The 22,573-nt window shown below is 47.4% G+C and overlaps 1 protein-coding gene across 4 annotated transcripts in view; it reads left to right on the top strand.

Moving 5' to 3' along the window:
• Positions 1–5,450: 5,450 nt before the first annotated feature.
• Tvp23a (trans-golgi network vesicle protein 23A) overlaps positions 5,451–22,573 on the top strand; it is a 27,858-nt gene continuing 10,735 nt past the window's right edge. The window contains exons 1-2 of one of the 4 annotated variants that reach the window (XM_006522315.4): positions 5,451–5,616; positions 5,832–5,911. In XM_006522315.4, the coding sequence (XP_006522378.1) occupies positions 5,608–5,616; positions 5,832–5,911 (89 nt within the window). In that variant the 5' untranslated portion in view covers positions 5,451–5,607. Of the gene's footprint in view, positions 5,912–22,573 lie in introns of all 4 variants that reach the window. The other 3 variants (NM_001359069.1, XM_006522314.4, NM_001013778.2) reach the window with 3 other exon arrangements.

Genomic DNA, 22,573 nt, shown 5'->3' with positions numbered 1-22,573 from the left:
AACAGTAGTGCTTCTGTGTTGCTGGCATTTGGTGCATTCCGTGGAGCTCTGCCTTCCGCCCGTGGAGAGCTGGTGTGGCTCATGAGGCTTCCTCTTCCAGTTTGGATAGGTGCCACGGCCTGGCAAACAGCCCGCTGCCCTTTCTTGTCAGTGGGTGCATTTCCCGTAAGTGGTGACTCTTGTCTGCTGGCTCTGAGTCCAGCCAGCCCTTTATGTCAAGCACAGCATAGCTCTGTGCTCTGTCGGCCAGGGTCTTTGAACTTCTTCCAAAGAGTAACAGCAATCTTGAAAGAGTCCTCAGAACTGGACTTTGCCCAGCCCAGCTAGCCTAGCCTCCCCTTGCCTCATGTCTCCCCTTACTCTCTAGGCTGGGCAGAGACACTAATGGGCATACCTCACTGGGTTGTGTACCTTTTCCTCAATAACCACTCAGCACCCAGTGCTCAGAACGTTCTGAAAGCTTCCATCATTGGTCAAAAGTTACATTCATTCTTCCAGAGCAGTGGCTCTCAGCCTAATGCTGTGAGCCTCTAAAACAGCTCCTCATGCTGTGGTGACACCCAACTATAACATTATCTCCCTGCTACTTCATATTTCTAGTTTTGCTACTGTTATAAAGTGTAATGTGAATACCTGTGTTTTCTTATGATGGTTTAAACCCCAAAGGGGTCATGACCCACAGGTTGTGAGTCACTGTCCTAGAGTCCTAGATAGGAGTGTGAGGAGGTGAAAGTTCAGACAAGAGGACTAGTGATCACAGAAACTGCTAGAACAGAAGCGAGTCCAGCTAAGATTTAGATCCTAACACTAGAGAGGGACTTAGCCTGCACACAGGTGCTCTCTCCTGACGGTAAAGGCAATGTGGCCCTGGAGGTCAGGCCAAGTTAGAAGTGGACTGGACTGAGATCACACAGGAAAGGGCCTTGAGGAGGAGCTTCGACCAGATGAAGGCAGCCATAGTAGCTGTTTACTCTGAGCACCTTGTTCCCATGGCAACATTTCTCAAGATCCCACTGGCCCCATTGCCCTTGCCAGCACCTGGAATAACTCTTCCATTTATCTCCAGGTAGGGTTGCATCTTACCAATTAAAAGCAAGGAATCCAGGCCATACAAAGGATTAGTTTTGCACAGGATTTTACCTTCACTAAACTGACGTTGGAATTAAGCATTGGGTGATACACACTGTAATCCCAGCACTTAAGAGATGGAGCCAGGGAAATGACAAATGTATGGTCAGCCTAAGCTATAGAGAGACCTTAAGTGAGACTACAACAAGATAAAATAGAGCAAGAAAGGAAAATTCAGGAAGTTGGGGATCTAGCTCAGTTGGTGCCTGTCCAAAATATACAAATCACGGGTTTCGCCCCCAACACAGAATAAGGCAGGGTTGGTAGTACATATATCAGAGCTCAGGAGGTGGAGGCAGGAGAGTTGGAAATTCAAGGTCATTCTTGGGTTTGGGTTCAAGGTTAGCCTGGGCTACATGAGACTCTGTCTCAAAACAAAAATAAAAACAAAAATAAAACCACAACTAAATTAGTAACCAAGTGTGTGTCACACACTCACAATCCCAGTGGTCTGCATGCATGAGGCAGGCCAGGAGGATCAGCAGTTCACGGTTATCTAAACCAAAACCAAAAGTGTGAGGCCAGCCTAGGCTACATAAGACACTGAGACCCTGGCTAAATTTTTAAATTAAGAAAGGACAGGAGGAAAGAGCATTGCTCAGGAGGCAGAATTTGCACAGGTCCCAGGAGGGCGGACTCTAGCAAACACACAGGTTTCTCTCTTTAGACAAAGGAGTCCTCCCCCACCCCCAAATGCTGGGCAAGGATTAGTTTACAGCCTGATGGTCCTTTGCTATTTGTAGGGCCAGGCTTTAGACCCACATAAAATCAGACATGGTGACTCACAACTGTGATTCCAGCGCTTGCTCAGGGTGCAGAGCTGGGAGGATCAGGTAGAAGGTTATTCTCAGCTACAGAATGAGTTTGAGGTCAGCCTGGAATCCATGATCCACAGCATCTCAAAACAAACAAACAAAATCTAACTTACATTTCTCTCTCTCTCTTTCTTTCTTTCTTTCTTTCTTTCTTTCTTTCTTTCTTCCTTCCTTTCTTTCTTTTTTTTTTTTTTTTTTTTTTTAGTGGTTTTTCTAAGACAGGGTTTCTCTGTGTAGCCCTGGCTGTCCTGGAACTCACTCTGTAGACCAAGCTGGTCTCGAACTCAGAAATCCGCCTGCCTCTGCCTCCTGAGTGCTGGGATTAAAGGCGTGTGCCACCACACCCGGCACTAACTTACATTTCTTAAATTCACTCCTTTAAAATGTATCGCTTACTGCTTCTGCTGTGGACACAGACACAGTATGGAAGGTGAGACATAGACTCACGTCACTGTGCTGTGGGCTCACAGGGGTTCCTCACATCCCAGTGCCTCTCTTAAGGCCATCAAATCACCGTCACCAGGGAATAGTTTGCTAAACCTCTACACTGAGAAGGGCTCTTTATAGGCACTGTGTTTAGTCCTTGCGTTCCTGGATAGGGGAATTGTGGACCCATTTTATAGATGCAGGCACTGAGGCCAGACAGATGGTGTCTCCTGCACAAGTGTCCCATCCAGGCCTGTTGACAACCAGACATTGAGCTTCAAGAGTCTCCAGAGCCCAATGGCTGCACAAGCCTGGAGACCCTTCAGGGACTGTTGGGGGTCCAAGACTCAGCTACAGGACTAGAGATAAGACCGAGCCTGGAGGTTCTGATCCCTGCCCCCATGTAGGTGGAGGAGCAGAGAACATGGAAGAAAAGGTTAGTGTTTAGTCTCTGCTCTAAGTATTCCCTATATCCCAAATACGCCTAGTATTTCCCTTATGAAAAATAATTTCCCAAATGCCTCCCTTGAGTCTCCAAAGGCCTGGAATAGACTCCTCAAACCTACCTAGCAACAGGTGACTTAGTCACAGGCAGCTCCTCGCTAAGGGCAGAGGAAACCCTGGCATCTCTTCCTTCATTTTGCTTGTCTCCTTGTGTTTGCCTCAGACTCCTGTCTCATTCTGCCCAGACATGGAAATTATAAAGGCCCATCTGTCTCCTTTCATTCCCCTCAAGACTGAAGATAAATAAGACAGTATGCTAAGTTTGCCGTCACCGGGACTCCAGAACGGCAGACTTCCCAGGCCCACCAACTGCAGGTGAAGTCAGTCCACGATGCTGAGGCTTCACCTGGAATGACCGGGTTAGTCTCCCTGTTAAGAGATTAACAGTGTCTCAGACCCAGTGGCACAAGCTGAACAGTGAGGGACAGGACCACAGCTCAGCCAGGACTGCTCACTCGGGATACCTCTGGCTCCTGACTTAGGTCTTCCTCTACCGAACCTAACACTTGTATCCGCACCCTGAAGATGAACTCAGGGTCACTGGGCCCCTTCTCCTGCTTCTCCCCACTGTGTTGATTAAATCTCTTCTGCTTTTCGCTCTCAACCATCTTGTCTGTGGGTGTATGGGGACAGGCAGCTGAACCTAGCTTATTGCTGCTGCCAGATGCTACCCTGGTTTCAGACCTGAAACCCCACCTACAGTGTGGCTGGAGCCGGCTTCAGAGCAACGATAAAACTCCCTGCACAGTTCTTGTCCTTTGTCCTCCTGTCCTTTGCCCTGTGTGGACAGCCCAGGGGAGGTGGAGAACAGGGTAACCTCACGATCATACGGTGACCTTCGTGGTAGATTTAGTGGTCAGTCGTGAGGTTTCCCATTCTGAGAATGTCAGTTAGCCCGGATGGGGCTTCCTAGGGGGTTTTCCCAGCCCCTTGCCCCAACTCAACAGACACCAGAAGCTGCTAGTCTTTCGAGTCAGAGGAAAAGCCCCTAAATGCACTACAATGGCCGCTCACCTCCACCTGGCCTCCACTGAGAACCAGGACACGCCTGGTGGCTGTGGTTCCTCGGTGTCATATCTGGGCCTGGAACCAGCAATGGGTTGGGAAGAGCCCACAACACTCTCCAGAAAGCCTGCCTTGGTGGTATTAAATCCTGATGCCCCAGGGATAATTGAGGCCTTGAACTGAGCTTTCTGCTGCCCAGGTAATGGAGCCAGCCTCCATTCCAGCAGAACCCCAGGCCCTTCCTCTACTCTGCCAGGTGGGAAGCCGAAGAGAAGGCCCTGGGTCTGACCCTGGGAGCTTTGGCAATCTGCTGTGCTGATTTTAGTGGATCATCTTATTAGTTGAGCAGCAGAGGGCTTAGAAGCTACTAGAACTGATGTTGGTTTGGAAATATATACATATACATATACATATACATATACATATACATATACATATACATATACATATACATATACATACAAACACACAGACATGTTTGTGTGGGGTGTGTGTGTCACTGGGGATTGAATCAAGAGTCTCTTGTATGCAAGACAAACACTCTAGCACTCACTAAAATCACTTGCTTGTGCATATGCCCACCCCACCCCATCCCCCTTCTACCTCATTTTTAAAATAAACTTTTTGAGATAGGATCTTGCTAATTTGCCCAGGCTGGTCTTGAACTTGTTTTGTATTTTAGGCTAGCCTGAAATTTGTGATCCTCCTGCTTCAGCCTTCCTAAGTACTGTGATTACAGGCCAACATTGCCATGTCAGTCAGAGTTTGAAAAACACTTCAAAAGGCTTGGCCCCTGAGATGGTCTTCTGTCATAGAAGGAGTCCCCTTTCCCTTCCCCCCAGACAGCATCTCTGTGTCCTAAAGAGTGGTGTGTGCAGCTGGCAGCTCTGGCACAGCTATAGGATTAAAGGTGAACCAGCCCCTTACTGCGCTCTAGCCAGGGCAGGAAGGAACTGCCCTGGAGCTTGTGGCTCGGTATCCCTGAGGGGGTCACCAGGAGTCAGGCTAACACCTGGTTGTGGGGGAGGGAGAAAGGGGAACCATGAAGCAAGACTAGCAGCTTTGGCTTCCTGTCACTCAGCTCTGTCCCAGGATGGCAGGGAGGGATATGGGGGCTAAGGGAGATTGTGTAGATAGTGGGGTGGGAATTGGGAAATGGCAGGGGTAGGCCATAGAAGAGATTCTGCGACTCTGTTCTGGGCCAGGAGAAGGCCAGCAAGGCCTTCACATGGCTACAACTACTCTTCTCTGTGTGCCCATTTCTATGTCAATACTGCTGTTCCCAAGCCACGCAACTAGATCCTGATCACAGCTGTTTGTTTATTTATTTGTTTGTTTCTATGCAGCCGGGCAATCTTCTGCTTCAGATTTCCAAGAGTCACAGGCTTGCACTACTATGCCTGGCGCAGAAGAGTTTGCTTTTTATAGAGCCAGCAAACTCTGCTTCCAACCTGAGCGCTCAGCTTCTGGATACTAACTTACATTCACGTCCTGCACCCTCCGTGTTGAACTCGGCTCTCAGTGTATCCCAGCATCCTTGGGTATCCTCTCTGGCTCCGCCCCAGTCCGCGACTGCGCACTGCACAGAGCCCCTCCCCCCATCGATCACTAGAGCTGAGCTAAGGCTGGGAGCATCCCACAGGCGGGCTCCCTGCTGGGCATCCTAAACTTTGGGCGGTGAAGGGCAGAGCTGGAACCTGTGCTATAGTGTCAAGTGGTACCCAGGGGGATGAAGCAGGTAGGGCTGCAGAGATGCTGCATTGGGAGGTAGATGCACTGGCCTTGAAGGCTAAGCCCCCGAGCAGTAAGGAGGGTGGGGAAAGCCTAGGGAACTAAGGGAATAATGCTGGGAGGAGCACAGAGACATATCCAGGGAGAGAGGGCGCTCACGCCCGAAGGCCTCCTGTGAGCTCTGGGATGGCCTGCCATCTATCTGCTCCTGCTGTTCCCCAGGGCCTAGGGGATGATACTGAGGATGTGTCCCTGGACTTCGGTAATGAAGAGGAGCTGGCCTTTAGAAAGGCCAAGATCAGGTATGTTGACTTATTTGGTCCCAAGCTGCAAATTCATTCATTCGCCAACTCATTCATTCGAAATACACGGAACAACTGCTGTGTGCATGAGTTGTACAGACCCTGCCCCCTTGGAGCCTAGAGCTTGGGGGCGGGGCAGCTGATTTATTAGGCAAAAATGTTAAGAGGGTTAGAAAGAAACTAGCACGGTGAGGTAAGAGAAGGTTCCAAGGGTTGTTCTCATGCTCTAGCACAAAGGGGCGGGGCGGGGGAAGGGGTCTTTGAGGCAGTGACTTTTAAGCTGAGACTGGATGCTGAGAAGCCGGCAGCCACAGGAGGCTCTGGAGGAAGAGAATTTGGGCTAAAGGAACAGGAAGTGCAAAGGTTCTGCATCCTTGTTGGAAGGTCAGATATGGCAGTGTAGGAGAGGAGTCAGTCTGCAGCAGGGTAGCTGCGAAAGTGCAAACCCCTGAGCCTTCAAGAAACAATCACAGCTCAGCCACGCCCACTTGTCCATCCCACTCGTCCCTAGCATACTTAGAGGCCTGGTACCTAGTGCTTTCTCTTTATGTTTTCTGGTACTGGGAATGGAACAGAGGGCCTTGTGTATGCTAGTCAAAAGTGCTACCTTTCCGCTACGGTTATTTTGTCTTCCTCTTCCATTAGATCATCCGACCCAAATACAACAGTCTCTAAGAATGAAATTAGTACGTGGTCACTGTAACAAATTGTCATAAACATGCTAGTTTCATGTAGTTCAGTTGGTGGAGTATCTGCTTAGCACGAACAGACCTCTGGGTTCCATCCTAACCACAGCATCAACGAGGCATGGTGGTGTGCACGTGCACATGCGCTCCTGTACCTCTCAATAATAAGGGCATTTGTGACAATACCGCAACCCTACTCAGCAACCTAGGGTAATTTGCACCTTTACAATGTGAGGTCTGGGCGTGTAGCTCAGTTGGTAGAGTACTTGCCCAGCATGCATGAAGCCCTGGGTTCTAATCCACTCCTAGCTCTAAATAAACTGGGCCTAGTAGCAAGCAGCTGTAACCTCAGCACGAAGGAGATGGAGGCAGGAGATTCAGAAGTCCCCGGTCACTCTCAGCTACTCAGTGAGTTTAGGACCAGCGTATTCTACATGAGCCTCTCTGTTTCTGTCAGTCTCTCTGTCATTGTCTGTCTCTTTCAGATCCGTTACTAAATGAAGATAACCTTTTTTCACATAATACAACATCCACAGCTCCCAGAGATCAGACCCTAGACACTTGAGGCTCATTCTTCATCCTTCATACTGTTGTCATTGGAATCCTAAGTGAAGGGTTTTATAGAGTATCTAAACAATTACAGGTTCACTGCCTGGTAAATATCACCTGTAACCCTGACCCTAGGCTGGTGGCTGGGACTATGTAGGATACGGGACCAGCCCCTGCCTGTGGAGTTGCCCAGGCTAGTATGTAAGGACACTGCCTGTGGAGTTGCCCAGGCGAGTATGTAAGGACACCGCTGCCATGTAAAGGTTAGGCCCTGCTTTGTTGTGGGGCTGCCCTGTATAACTCTTGATTGCTTTACTCAGCTGGCTTTCTCCTCCCTTTTGCTGTTCAGGAGCCCCTGCCTAGAGAATGATACCACTCACAATGGACTGGGTCTTCCTCCTCCCCTTGTTAACAATCAAAGCAATCCCCCTAACCTGATCTGGATAATTCCACATTAAGAGTCTTCTCAAGTGATTCTAGGTTGTATCAAGTTGACAGTTAAAATCAATGAGCCCAGATGTGTTGTTCATCAGATATAATGTGGTCACCTGTGGCTATTGAGCATTGCACTATAGCTAGAGTTATGGAATTTGGTTCTGTTTAATTTTTATGTAAAGTTAAACACCCATGTACAAGAGCTACTTTTCAGTGGAAGAATTTGGCCATAGCAGTGTTAGGGTCAAGACTGAAGGGTGAAGTTAGTGCCTTAGTCTCTTTCCTGTTGCTATGATAAGATAACTTAGAAAAGGAAGCAGCTTAAGAAAGAGAGGTTTAGTCTGGCTCACAGTTCAGCAGCCAAGTGCTTCACATCGTGGGAGTCACCATGGCAGGAGCTTGGTGTAGCTGGTCACAGTGTGTCTCTAGTCAGGAAGTATAGTGGAATGCTTGTATTCAGCTCCATTTCCCTTGTTTATAGGGTCTAGGATCACAGCCCAGGGAATGGTGCTGCCCATAGTGGGTGGCTCTCCCTACTTCCATCAGATTACTCAAAGTAACTCACACTGGGCAATGCTGAGTTCTGTGTCCCAGGTAATTCTAGATATCCTTTAGTTGACTGTTGAGATTACTCATCATAGACTGGTTTAGGGGCAGAAGAAAACAGAGGCTGGGAGGGTGGCCCAGGACACCTCGGAGGTATAATCTACCTTCACTGGATGGTGGTTAAGGTGTGGAGGATGGAGAGGGAACTGGAGAGATGGATCAGTGGGAAAGAGCACTTGCATGAGGACCTGGGCAAGCGTGAGGGTCCCCAGCACTCACATAAAAAGCTGAATGTGGCTGTGTGTGTCTATAACCCCAAAACGTTGATGCTGGACACAGAAAGATTACTGGAGGTTTCTGGCCACTAGCTTAGCCTAGGTGGGGGGCGGGGGCAGAATGAAGTGAGGTCCAGGTTCAGTGAGAGACCTTGTCTCAAGACCCTCTTCTTTCCTGTCCTCCTCCCCCCCCCACACACATGTGTGCAGCAGGGGGCAAGTAGTCAAGGATGATGCCCAGGCTTCTTGGTCTGGTGGCCCATAATTAAAGAAAAACTTGTATAGCAAAGATACTGAACGTGGAATGTTCCTTATTGGGCTGTCATGGACCATTTTAGTAGCCAGTTTCAGTGGGTAGTGGGGAAGAGCACCTGGGAGCTGGAGGAATTACATTTACTACAGGTCTGGGGACAACTGCTCACCAATCTGCTTGAGAGCTGCCAATCCCAGAATCCTCTGATATGCCAGTGATGACTCATCAGCCTGCCCAGGGACTTAGTGGGATTCACAAGGGATCTGATGCTTAGGCAATCCTGTGGATGAATGCACTCAGCATTGTGGAGAACTGAGCTCTTTATTTTGTTTTGCCTTTAGTGTGGTTTGTTGAGACAGGATCTCACTATAACCCAACTGCAGGATCCTCCTGTCTCCACCTCCCAAGTACTATGATTATAGATGTCACCCACTCACCTGGCATAAAGAGGATTCTATTTATTTATTTACTTATTTTGGGGAGGGGAGGCTGGGGGACAGGGTCTTATGTAGACCAGGCTAGTCTTAAACTCACTCTATAGCCAAGGCTGACCTTAAAGTTCTGATCCTCCTGCCTTTTCTTCCCAAGTGCTGAGATTACAGGTGTGAGTTATCACACATGGTTTATGTGGTTCTAGAATGTCTTACTAAGTTGGGGTTTCTTTTGCTGTGATAAAACACCATGAGCAACTTGGGAGGAAAGGGCGTATTTGGCTTAAACTCTCATGTCATCTTCATCACTGAGGGAACTCAGGGCAGGAGCTAAAGTAGAGACCATGGAGGGAGCTGCTCACTGGCTTATTCTCCGTGGCTTGCTCAGCCTGTGTTCTTATAACATCCAAGAGCACCTGCCGAAGAGTGGTACCATCCCCAGTGCGTTCCACACACCCCCCCACACACACATCAATCATCAATCAACAAAATGCTCTGCAAGCTTGCCTAGGTTAGTCTTATGGAAGTATTTTCTCAGTTGAGAGTCCTGCTTCCCAAATGACTCTAGCTTGTGTCAAGTTGACATAAAATTGGTCACATAGGGCTTGAACTCAGGACTTAGGTAAGCATTCAAGGGAATTTTTAATGGAGGTCTCTGGGTGGGCTTTGGGGGGTTGGTCTGGGAACTATGAAATATGTGACATATAATCAAAATTGAATTCCGTTATCAGGAGGCCATGGTTCCCTAAAGCTCTGAATCAGTAGTGTAGCATGAAGACTATTCCCTGAAACTTTCTTCTTTACTTTGCAGTTTGCTGTAGGAAACTCCTAATCCCATTTTGATTGCATGTTGACTTTCAAGTCAGATGCTATCTTAGAAAGGACTCTAGCCAGAGTCTCCTTCTGTTGTCGTTCAGTGGCTATGGGATTGTGGACAGGTCACTCACCATGCCTTGCCTCCACTGGCCTATCTGTAACACACAGAGGTTTGGAACTACCTCTTGATGTGTAGCTGCTAAGGAGGTCACTCAGTAACTGTTCAGATACTGGGTGCTTGATATGTGTCCTGTCGTTATTGTCCCTACTTTCAGGTCAGGGAGGTACAGTGTGTGGCTGGGGTTCCTTGGACACCAGTGGAGGGTGTAATTCCACAGCACGGTTGAAGAACACATACTTGCCATCTTGTGTGTGCATGAGAGTGTGTGAGAGTATGTTTATATGAGTATATGTAAGTTGTGTGTGTCAGTGTGTGTATGTAAGGGTGTGTGTATGAGTGGGTGTGTTTATGAGAGTTTGTGAGAGTGTGTGTATGTGAGTTGTGTGTGTCAGTGTGTGTGAGTGAAGAGTGTTTGTATGAGGGTGGGTATATGTGAGTTAAGTGTGTCAGTGTCTATGTATGTGTGTGTGTGTGTGTGTGTGTGTGTGTGAGTTGTACGTGTCAGTGTACATGTGAATTTGTGTATGTGAGTGTGTGTGTTTCCCAGGTAGCTTTGCATTTCTTTTTCTTTTTAGTTATTCTCTTGAGGCAGGGTTCATACGTAGCCCTGGCTGACCTTGACCTATCTTTGGGCCCCAGCCCCTGAGTGTGAAGATCACAGGGCTACCATACCCAGTCTGCTTTTTATTTTATTTTACTGCAATTTTTAAAAGAGACAACATGTCTGACCTCTGTCATTCCCAATATGCAGGGCAGTAGTGTTGACCAAGTTTGCTTCACTGTAAATCAGAATTTTATAATTCTGCAAAAGTGAAACTCCATACCCATTAAACTGTTCTCCATTCCTTCTAACCACCGTCTAACCACCTTTCTACTTCCCGTCTCCACTTCAGGAAAGCAGGGTAAAAGCATTGGCTTGTCACAGCAGCTTCTTTGGCTGACTATAATGTTCTTTTTCTTTTCTTTCTTTTTCTTTTAAAATTAATTAATTATTAATGTTATCTCAAGGTAGGGTTTCTCTGTGTAACCCGGGCTGTCCTGGAACTCGTTCTTTAGACCAGGCTGGCCTCAAACTCACGATCTGCCTGCCTCTGCCTTTGTCCAAATGTTCTCTTTTAAGGCTGAATATTAGCTCATTTTGTGAGTCTGCCACACTCACATATGGACAGCCGGTTGGCTTCCACCTCTTCTGCCTGGTGACTAATACTACCCGGAAAATGGATTTGTCCACCCCACCTTTGAGACTCTGCCTCCAGTTCTCTTACAGACATTCCCATCAGCGGGGCTGTGGGCTGATGAAGTTCTCTTTTCGTGTTTTGAGGAACTCATAAATTGTTTCCCAGAGCAGCCAAACATTTTACAGACGGACAGACGTTGGAAGCTTCCATTGTTCCACACCCTTGCTAACTCAGCATTTTCTTTAGTTTTTTGTTTGCTTGTTTGTTTGTTTGTTTGAGGGTTGTTTTTGTTGTTGATGTTTTAATTTTTGAGGTAGGGTCTCATGTATCCTAGGCTGGCCTCAAGTTCCCATGTAGCCCAGGAGGACATTGGATTTCTGGCTTTCCTGCCTAGTGTTGGGACTCTGGGACCATGCTTCCATACCCAGTCTATGGAGTGCTGGCACTGAGCCTACGATTTCAGGCTAGAACAGCACTCTCCAAGCTGAGCTACCTCCCCAGCGCATGAGATGTTTTCTTCTTTTGAGCAGCGTCTCAAAATAGACCACATGGGCCTCAAAATCATGTATCAAGAAGACAGTATCATGTGTGTGCTTAATCAAAATGCACCTGATGTACCATTAACTCAGCGACAGTCTGAAGCTCAGTGTGGCTCTGGGTGTGCTCACAGAATGTGCAGCCAGCACCGTGACCTCCCTCCATAATTATTTCACCACCCAGATGGAAACCCTCTACCTACTAGACAATCATTTCCCATTTCTCTTCCCCTCCCCAAGTCCCCAAGAGCCCGAAACTACTTAGAAGTGTTTATTTCAAACACTTAATAGAAATTAAATCTATGTGTCAGGATTTCCCAGAAACACAGAACCAGTATGTATGTACATGTGTAAGTGTGCATGTGTATGTTTGTCTGTATGTAGGAATGTTATGGGTGTGTGTGTGCAAGCAAGTGTATGTGTATATATGTATGTGTGCTTGTGTAGCTATATTATGTATATATGCGTGTTTGTGTGTATGGGTGTATACATATGAGATCAATAATTGTACAATATACATATATGGATATATATCCAAATATGGATGTTTATCCAAGTACGGAGATTATTACGAGACCTTGGTTGACATGATTTTTGGAGCCTGGGAAATCTCAGGATCTATTAGCAAGCTGGAGCTCCATCAAGTCAGTCAGTCCAAGTCTTGGAGCGCTGAGGCCAGTGACCTGAGGCTCAGTATGAATTAAGACTCTCCCACTCTATGCACAGCTTAGTGGAGTAGTAGTTTGGCTAAACCACTTAGTGCTCCCTCAGGTCACACCCACGCACTCACCCAAGAGCTATCTGGATTCGTAAATGAAGTGCGTGCGCACACGCGCACACACACACACACACACACACACCAGTTAATTTTAAATATGCCTTGACTAGCTCAAAGGCTGGGCAGTTCTAATCCTCCACTGGGCTAGCATACATTTCTTTCCAATACTCCTGGCTCAACACCTTCTAAATCCATGTTTTATCTTTGCTGCCCTGTTACCTTCTGGGTGGCCCCTCCCACAGAACTGCTTTCCCTTCCCCCCTACATTTGGGATGAATTTTCTTCTGAGGCTCTAGATCTAATCAGTCTCTCTTTCTCTCTCCCAGTTCTTAGCCCATGCAAATCTAAAGGACCTGCCTCAGTTTACCTGCCCAGCAATCAGCTGTTGGCTCTTTATTGATTGGTAAAAAATCAATTATGGACAAGGGCCTTCAGCGTTTGGACACACAGATACCTGATTTGTGGGGCTGGATTAATTCAAAGCATTAGAACCAACCCCCAACAGCTCGGTCTGTATCCAAGGTCTGGGGCTGGGTGCATTTATGTCTGAGGGCGGAAGAGATTCGTGTTCCAGTTCGGCCTGAGAGGGAAGCCCTCTTCCTCCTCCTATGCTTGGAGGCCCTGGTAGAAGTCTGAGCCCTACCTGCTTCGGGGGAGGAGCTCCTTTTCTTGGTTCCCCCATTCAAATTCCAGTGTTTTCTGGAAACTTGGAAACATAACCACAAAGAGTGTTTTGCTGTCCAGCTAGGCACCCCTTATCCCAGTAAATTAACATATGAAATTATACAGTGTGTGACTTGTGTGCCTGTTTGTGTGTGTATGTGTGTGTGTGTGTGTGAGAGAGAGAGAGAGAGAGCGAGAAGAGAGACAGAGAGAGACAGAGACAGAGACGGAGAGAGAGACAGAGACAGAGATAGAGACAGCATGTGTTCTCAGATATATGTACACATGTATGTGCATATGTGTGGAGGTCAGAAGTCAACCTTAGCTCTCATTCCTTGGGATCCATCCACCTTGTTTTTTGAGACAAACTCTCCCACTGGGACCTGAATCTTAGTCTAGGCTAGCTGGCCAGTAAGCCCCAGAGATCTGCCTGTCCGTGTGTCTGCACTGATTGCAAGCAGGAACTACCACCCCTGACTTTTACATGGTTGCTGGCAGTTGAACCTGGGTCCTTATGCTTGCGCAGCAAGTACTTTACAACTTATAACATGGATTCCAGGTTTGTGTCTATCTGGGTGTTTAGCCACATTTATTTCCTTTTTATGACCAAAAACAAGTATATGGGTATACCACGATTTGCTTGCCCATTCATAAGTTCTTTAGTTATTTTTGCTTTTCAATTCTCATTACTAATGTCACTGTGACATTTGTGTCCATGTTTGGGGATGTGGCATATGTTTCAGTTCTCAGAGGCACTGGTCTACAAGTGACATCTCAGAGTGCTGCGGTAACTCAGCTGGACTGTGTAGCAGACCATGTTTTAGCCAGTGAGGGGGTTTTTAGCCACCTTCAGGAATGCATGGGGTCAGGGAGCTAGAGTAGACTTCAATTTAACATCCCCCAGCCAAGCACCTGCACTCCAGGATTCAAGTCATGGATCCAGTAGAGTCATGTATGGACTTCTGAGTAAAGTTGAGCTCCTGAGCTTCTGGGAGGACACAGGGCAGAAGGCAAGCACCATCAGGAGACCCAGCCCTGCTCCTCTTGAATTACAGATCATCGTGAGCAGCCATGTGGGTGCTGGGAATCAAACCCAGGTCCTCTGCTTTAACCCGAGAGCCATCTCTCGAGCCCAATGTGATTATTTTTTATGTAGCCTAGACTGGCCTTAACTTACTTTGTAGTCGATAATAGCATTGCAGTTCTAATCCTCTTGCCCTCTACCTCTTGTGTGATGGCATTACAGGTGTGTGCCACCACACCCAGTTTATGCTGTGTTGGAATCAATCCCAGGGTTCCGTTTATGCCGGGGAAGCATTCTGTAGACTGGGAGGCATGCCCATCTCATGAATATGAAATTAAGAACTCTGTCCTCTGCTCTCAGACACGGCAGGAAATCACATGCCAGTGGGTTGCAAAGATGCAGGCAAGCATTGCATGGAATGGAAACTATCCACAGAAGGTTGAGTTCCCCGTGTTGCATACAGAAACTTCTCACAGTGAGGCTTGGATGATCTTGGCCGCTTTCAGAGTGAAGACAAGCAGAATGCCCAGGAACCAGGCACAGGTTATCCAGCACTTGCCACACACAGGCACCACTGTGTGTCCTATGTATAAAGGTTCATTGCCTCTACATGGTCAGCCTGTAGTATGGGGACTATTCTGTTATAGGATCAAGGTTAAGGAAACTGAGGCAGACAGTTGAGTGTGTTGCTCAATTATCACAATGGTGTTTAAGTTCAAGGGTCTGAACTTGAGCAGCTCTTGAGCTTGTGTTTTATGTTACATTATACTTTGTAGAGAGCACATGGAAAAGAGCTTGGCTGGGGGATGCTGGATTAAGAACACCTATCTTTATTCCCTGGGGGAGATGTCTATGTTCTGTATAAACAGGGATACTATGGAATTGCCCCTGCTGTTATTGGGGGCATGGCCTGGAGCTCCCATGGCAGCCAAGGATGACGTTGAATTCCTGACCCTCTGATTTCTACCTTTCCAGTGAGATTACAAGTATGCGTTGCCATTGCCAGGGCTGTATTGCTGTCTGTGGTGAGGAGACCTGTGCACTGGGGCATTAGCAGCATCCCTGCCCTCTGCCCACTGGGCACTAGGAGCATCCAAACCATTATTTGGTGGAAACCAAAAATATCTTCAGATACCCTGTATGTTTCCTGTAGACAAAATCAGCAATCTGAGAACTAGAATTCAGAACGTTCTCTATTGGGAGTGTGGGAGTCTTGCTCTTTAGTTAGTTGGTCCGTTTATTTGAGGCCAGTTTTCTGGACGGACCTCAGTTCTCTTGTTAGCCAAAAATGGCTTTGTATTCCTGATCCCCTTGAACAGCTCCTTCGTGCTGCCCAGCTTCTCTTTAGAGTCTGGATCTAGTTACATGAAAACTGCTATTTAAGGGAGCCGGGAGTCGTTTTGTTACTTCTCTGTGTGACTTTGATCTGAGGGAAGAAAGCCGGAGGTAGGGGCAAGAAGGCCAGGAGAGTGGGTGTCACTGCTGGGGGTGGCTTGGTGGAAAGCAATATAAACACACCTCTATTTGATAGATACACAGACACACAGACACACAGACATACAGACACACAGACACACACACACACACACACACACACACACACACACACACACACCTTGCTCCAGGATAACAAGAAAATAATAATTTTGATTATCTTATTAATTCAAAATGTCTGTTTTCCCAGTTAATGAGGAGCCTCACCAAGACTCCCATGTTCCTTTGGAGAGCAAGACAAATTGTCTCTAGCTCTCTAAAATCAGTTTTGAAAACTATAGAAAACTATAGAAAGAAGACACACAAATAAAAAATCTTAAACCTGACATGGTGGAGCACACCATACATCCCAGCACTTGGGAGTCGGAGGTAGAGGGATCTCTGTGAGATTTAGGCCAACCTGGGCAACAGAGCAAGTTTGCAAGTTTGAAGTCAGCCTCAGCTAAAGACCCTATCAACCCCCTCAAAAAAACAAAACCAAATACAAACAAAACAAAACAAAAGAAAAGAAAACAAAAATCAATCAAACAAACAAAACAAGTTAGACATAAGCAAGTCCTATCAGGAGTGGGTTGTTTAATTTTAAGGAAGGTTCCGGAACACCAAAGAAAAAAACCTCAAAATCAGGGAACTAGTAAGATTTCAGTTCTCTTTGATCATGCACATCATTACTTATTTTGAAATTAACTCCTCACATTCTAACAGCCCCACTTCCCCTTACATGTGCATGCTTGTTCGCATGAACTTGCCTGTATGAGCTGTGTCAGCAGCGAGGCCACTGGAGGGTAACTGCACTGAACCTTGACCCCCATGTCTGCCAAGTGTCAGAGACAAGAGATGGGCGTGGGTCAGGGTCCATGGGGCTTTGTTCTAGATCAGGAGGGGTAGGTGTTGAAATACTGGTGCCATGCTCAGTCACACATGCCAGCCATGGATGCTGGCGATACCGTCCATCTTAGGAAAGACAAATTTAAAACTTCCACTTGAAATCCGGGTTTTTTACGCCCGCTGTCTGACCATGGCCCATTGGTCAGAAGCTGTGTCCACATCTTGGGCCCCTACATTTACTAAAATGACCCTGCCCATGTTATGTAGAAACCCCACAGTGGGAGGAACAGCACTGGGCTGTGTTTGGTGCACTCTGGCCTAGCCTAAGCCCAGCAAACAGTGGGCGCCCAATCAATGGGTTATTGTTTAAAGCTCAATTCATTTAGTGGTTGTTTTGAAAGTATTAAAGTAATAAAATTGGGAATTTTATTATAAAATTAATTCTGTGTCCTTGAGCATTTTTAAAAAGTGTGTGTGTGTGTGTGTGTGTGTGTGTGTGTGTGTGTGTGTGTGTGTGTGTTGAGGTGGGTGTCATGTGTCTTGGAGATTTTTGGAGGTTTGAGGACAACTTATAGGAGTCTCTCCTTCCATCATGTAGGTGGCAGGGGCTGACCTGAGGCCATCAGGCTTATCTGAACGCACTATTACTGCTCATTGCTGGTTACTTTGAATGCCAAACTAAGCTGCAAACAAAAATACACCTAAACACTGCATACAAAATGTACTATTTCAGGATGGTGGAACATTTTAATGTTCAGTGAAACTTCAAACAAAAGAACTGTAAATTATGGCCACTGGATATGTTAACTTGAGAAATAAATCTTTAGATTAATATGCATAAAAGGATTTAAAATATCTTTTTAAAAGATTTTCTTTTAGAAATTAAAAAAATTACTTGTAAAACACTTTGAATGTACACATATGTGCACCACGTGCGCACCTAGTGCTAATGGAGGTCAGAAAGGGGATGGGATTCCCTGGGCCTGGAGTTGCAGACTGTCGTGAGCTGCCTGGTGTGTGCTGGGAAGTGAACCCAGGACCCCTGGAGAGCAGCCAGTGCTCTTGCAGATGAGCCATCTCTCTAGCCCCATGAAAGGATTTTGAAAGTGTGCTTTAAGAATAGCACTATGAGGGCAGGCATAAAGGTATACTCCTGTGATCCCTGCACGTTGGAATAGAGGCAAGAGGATCAGAAGTCAAGGTCAAGGTCATCCTCACCTATATAGGGAGTTCAAGGTTGGTCTGGACTACACGAGACCGTATTTCAAAGTAACTGGATCAGTCCATACATCAACAAAAGAACCGCACAAATGCTAACAGACATCTTACCATGCTCGATCATTCCAAAGTTCTTTCCTGTAGGTTAAGAACAGGGAATTCTTCTAGAAGCAGAACTCAGGCCTAGAGCCCCAGGCATTATCTAATCTACAGTCTGTATCCACAGGTCCTTTATAGGTTTTGTTGCTCAGGAGTCAGTTCTGGCAATGTTGCCTGGCAGACACACTGCCCCATGTTATGTCTCTAGAAGTGTGCTTCAATTCTTGAACCAAATCTCAACTACAGATGGCCCTCTCGTCCCCCTGCTCCAGTTTACCTACAATCTCAGTGAAGACAAGTCTTGCTATGCCATCCAGGCTGGTGTGGAACTCACAATCCCCCTGCCTCAGCCTCCCAGATTTTGGACTCTTAATTCTCTTTGCCACTCTAAGGACCAACAATTCTTTCAAGGGAGGAAGTGGACTACCATGTTTGCATTTCCTCTCAGGTCTGGGGCTTGCTAAGCTATATTATCCACCCCCACTCTCTTTTTCTACTGTTTATTTTCACACACAGACTCACTAAGTTGCCTGGATAGCCTTGGATTCAATCTTTGACCTAAGAACCTTGAACGTTTGATTTTTCTGCTTTGGTCTCTGTGAGTCTCCAGGCCTGCTTCCTGGTGGCTTGTCCAGGAGGATTTCAAAACTCAAGAAAGAAAGCAGTCAGACTGGAGCCTTCATTTCCAGGAAGTAGGGATACTTTGAAAGCTGTCATGTGGTTGTAGAGCTTAAGCTCGCCTGTGGGGACTCCCACCCCTGGGGATGGCAGGGATTCCATGCTGGCTGAGTGAACAGGGTATCACTCAGTTCTCTCACTGTGTAACCTCCAAGGCTGCCCCACCCAGAGGTGGCCTTCATCTCTGAGGTTCCCCCACATGGGAAGCCAAGCTGATGCCTTTAGTTGGGGGCAGGGGGCAGAACAAAGGACCAAACATGATTCACAAGGCTTGTAGCCTTCAGGGAAACACCCTCACTCTAGAAACACTGAGTAGCAATTAAGCTCAGTCCCCAGAAGCCATTGAAAAAAAACTGGGCATGGTGGTGCTCATGTATACAGCACACATGTATAAACCCAGCACTCAGGAGAGAGATGGCTCCTTGAGGCTCATGGGCCAGCCAGCCAGCTTCCTTGGCGGGTCTCAGGTCCCAGAGAGAAAGACCTTTTCTCACGTACATGGCTTCTAGAAAATGGCAGCTGAGGTTGTCCACTGTCTGTGAACACACACACACACACACCCCAACACGCGTGCGCATGCATGAACGCACGCAGGAGCACACATACACACATGCATGTACACACCCACACAGTGTCTCCTCCACACAGGCTTGAGCATCTGGGCCCTGGCCGTTACTGTCTCAGTATCTTGGGAGGCTGACATTTTGTGTCATACAGCGATGTCACCACCCCATCCAATTTCCTCCCCTTTTAAAGAGGAACTGGTAAACCCAGAAAAAAAAAAAAAGACTTGAGTTCTGGAATTTTCCTCTGGTATCCAGCTGCAATGACCAACTACCCTATTGGGGATTTTTAGGGGTGTGTGTGTGTGTGTGTGTGTGTGTGTGTGTGTGTGTGTTAACCACAGATGGGTCAACAAGGCACCAGGATACCACCCTGTGAGTTGGTCTGCCCTGGAAGGCACTTACGTCTCTGCACAATCCAGACCGGCTTCCTGTGGTCTTTCTTGTTCTACTGTTTTATTCAAATTTACACAGAAGGACAGAAAGCAGTGAAGCTGCCACTCACTTGCTGGGTCCTTGTCAGTGTGTCTGGACTGTCTTGTCCCTCAGCCCTTGCTTCTTAGCTGGGAACTGATTGAGACAGATTCCTGCCACTTTCTCAAAGGCTACTGTTAGCAGGAAGGTGACCATAAAAGGAAGATATGAGACCCAGCAGTCTCAGCCAGCTGAGCGGGGCCAACTAAGAGACAAGAAAGAGAGGAGATGTGTTCAGTGTGGCCACTTAGGGAAGAGGACCACGTAGGTGGGTCTCGGGCTCCTAAGTCTGTCTTCAAGGTATTGACAGACAGATGCTTTGGGTTTAACTAAAGAAAGATGGAGAGATGCAGCCAAGGGGTCAACACTTGTTACAGCCGCTGAACCTTACTAACCAAATCCAGCCTTTGCATAGGGACTCTTTCTGTCTTTCAGTCACACATTCTGTGAGATTTGATAAATCTGTGGTGACTTGTACCCTCCATTAGAGTATTGCAAAGAATAGCTTCGATGACCAAAGTCCCCTATGTCCTGTGTCCTCTCCTTGCCTCTCAGAGCCCCCAGCAGAGTGACCTCTTTGCCATCCATCTCTGCAGTTTTGTCTCTTCCAGAGCATGGCCATTTTGTGATCAGCTGATGCAGCCACCTCACACAGCTGGCTCTACTCAACAGTGTGGGCTGCAAACGCCTCCTGTCTCCTGGTGACTGACTGCACAGTACACTTCTTTGGGGTGGCTGGCATCCTACTGTCTGACTATATCTCAGCCTGTGCGTTCCTCTAAATGGGTACAGGGTAAGACCTCCAGGGGACCTACATATGCTGCATCCTGACAACCTACCTGTGCCACTACTCCTGGAGGATGACAATGACAACGGGTGTCCACTACAAGGCTTGTAACTGTAAACATGGACTTATGAATAAAGGAAACTTGAACAAACCCTCTCAGGGGTTTGCCCTTCCCTCACTGAGGTTTTTGAGGAGGAGAGTTAGAACTTGAGTAGGAAATACTGTTTGTGGAGCCTGAGGAGGGACCCCTACAGGATGAGGGGGTTAGGAGTCCTGGAAGATTCCCTCAAAATGCCCCCCCCCCAGCATGACACAGAGAGAGTTGTGGTGAGAGGGGAATTTCACTGTGGCTCCTTGGTTGTGGGACGAGTTTGAGTGACATTGGCCTGAGGTAACAGCTGTTTCCAAAGACAGAGCAGTGTATGTTACAGAATACCATGCTCACCTCCACCACACCATTTCTTCAGGACCCTGGAAAGAAATGTGGTACCTGTTTCATACAGGGATAGAATAAGGCCTGCCATGTGTGCTTGCTCATGTGTGAGTGGATGTTCCTCCATTAGAGAGAGAGTGTGTGTGGTCACAGAGCAACCTTGGGTGCCAGTGCTCAGCGTCCACAACATTTTGAGAATCTATGTTGTTTCCCCTCTCTATCGGGTAGTCTAAGCAGGGCCAAGAGCTCCTTGGGACTCCTGTGTGTCTGCCTCCCCTTTCTCCAGAAGAGTGACTGGGCCTCGCACATTCCTGCTGTGTCCCACTTTACTTGGAGTCTAGGAAAACTGACTAGGGGACTTCCCCTTACACAGCAAATGCTGCTACTCAGTGAAGCCGGAGACCTTGGGTTGTCCAGCATCAGAAAGGCAATGGAGCTGCAACAAGAATTAGGACCCAAAAGGCTGACCCCAGGCAGCTCAAAGTCACCCTGCCATCTGCCTCCCAAGGGACAGAGCCGGAAGCCTGCTGTCCCGAGCAACTTTATATGTGTGCATGGCTTGAGCCACAGCCTCAAAGCTCAGAAGTTTGTCTCAGGCCACCTTAGTGTTAACCTGGCATTGACAGGCTGGGCCAACTCCAGATGTAAACTGAGAGAGGGGCTGAAGAAGTGGAGAAAGCAGCCTGCACAAAACTGGACTTGAGGCACAGTTTGACCTGTATCAGTCTCTGCTAGAATCATCATCACCACCACCACCACCAGCACCAGCACCACCACCACCATCACCATCATCATCATCGAGACACTCCCACTAAGAATTACGGAAGTAGGGTGGGCAAAAGGACTCAGGAGTCAGAGCATAAGCCTGACAACCCAAGTTTTAACCCCAGAGCCCACGGTGGAAGGAAAGAGCTGATCCTACAGCGCTGTGCTCTGACAGAGCTGGAGGGGCACTGAATCCCCCGGAACAGGAGAGGTTTGTGAGACGCCGCGGAAGCACTGGGAATCAGAAAAGCAGCCTGTGCATTTAACCACTATGCCATCCCTGCAACCCCCTCCTAATGATCTTAATAGACGCAATCATAGCATTTAACACAGCAAATATATAAACCTTAAACATTTTTTGCATGACTGTGTGTGGGGGGAAGTGTGTGAGGTTTGTGTGTGTGCATGTGTACGTGTAGAGGACTAAGGCTGATGTCTTCCTCAATCACCTTCCATTTTCTGAACTCAGGGCTGGCCATTATGGCTGATCTGGTTAGCTAGATTGACCAGGGGATCCTGCCTCAGCCTTTTGCGAGCTGGGATTAGAAGCAGGCCACCACATCCATCCTTTCTGTGTATGTCTGGGAATTTAAATTCCAGTACTTACGCTTGCATGGGAAGTTCTTCACTGAGACATCTTTCCAGCTCTCTTTCAAATATCTTGGATGTGACTTTTCTTCCAGGAAGAATGCCCAAGGATGAGTTTATCTCTGGTATTACCTGGGTAAAGAGCAAAACTCTGTTGATACAGTTAGCTGGAAAAAAATCACTAACAAGGTTCAAGGTAAAAGACTGTGAGACTTTTCTTCTGGAACATTCTAGGACGTTTTAAAGTGACATGTGATCATGTCTAACTTGAAATGGTAGGGACACCTGGGAACAGAATAAGCCCTCACCTGAAGAGCAGAGGACAGTGTTCTGGCAAATACGTGTTCCTAAGCAACGGCCTCTCCTCCTGCAGAACATGAGGCACAGGTGATGTGACTCTGACTCTGAGCCTCATTGCACATCTCACTGTGAGCTAGGCGGGAC

The sequence above is a fragment of the Mus musculus genome, chromosome 16, assembly GCF_000001635.26.
Source record: "Mus musculus strain C57BL/6J chromosome 16, GRCm38.p6 C57BL/6J".
Classification (NCBI taxonomy): Eukaryota; Metazoa; Chordata; class Mammalia; order Rodentia; family Muridae; genus Mus; species Mus musculus.
Note: the sequence above shows the minus strand (reverse complement) of the source record. Positions and strands in the feature narration are given on the sequence as shown.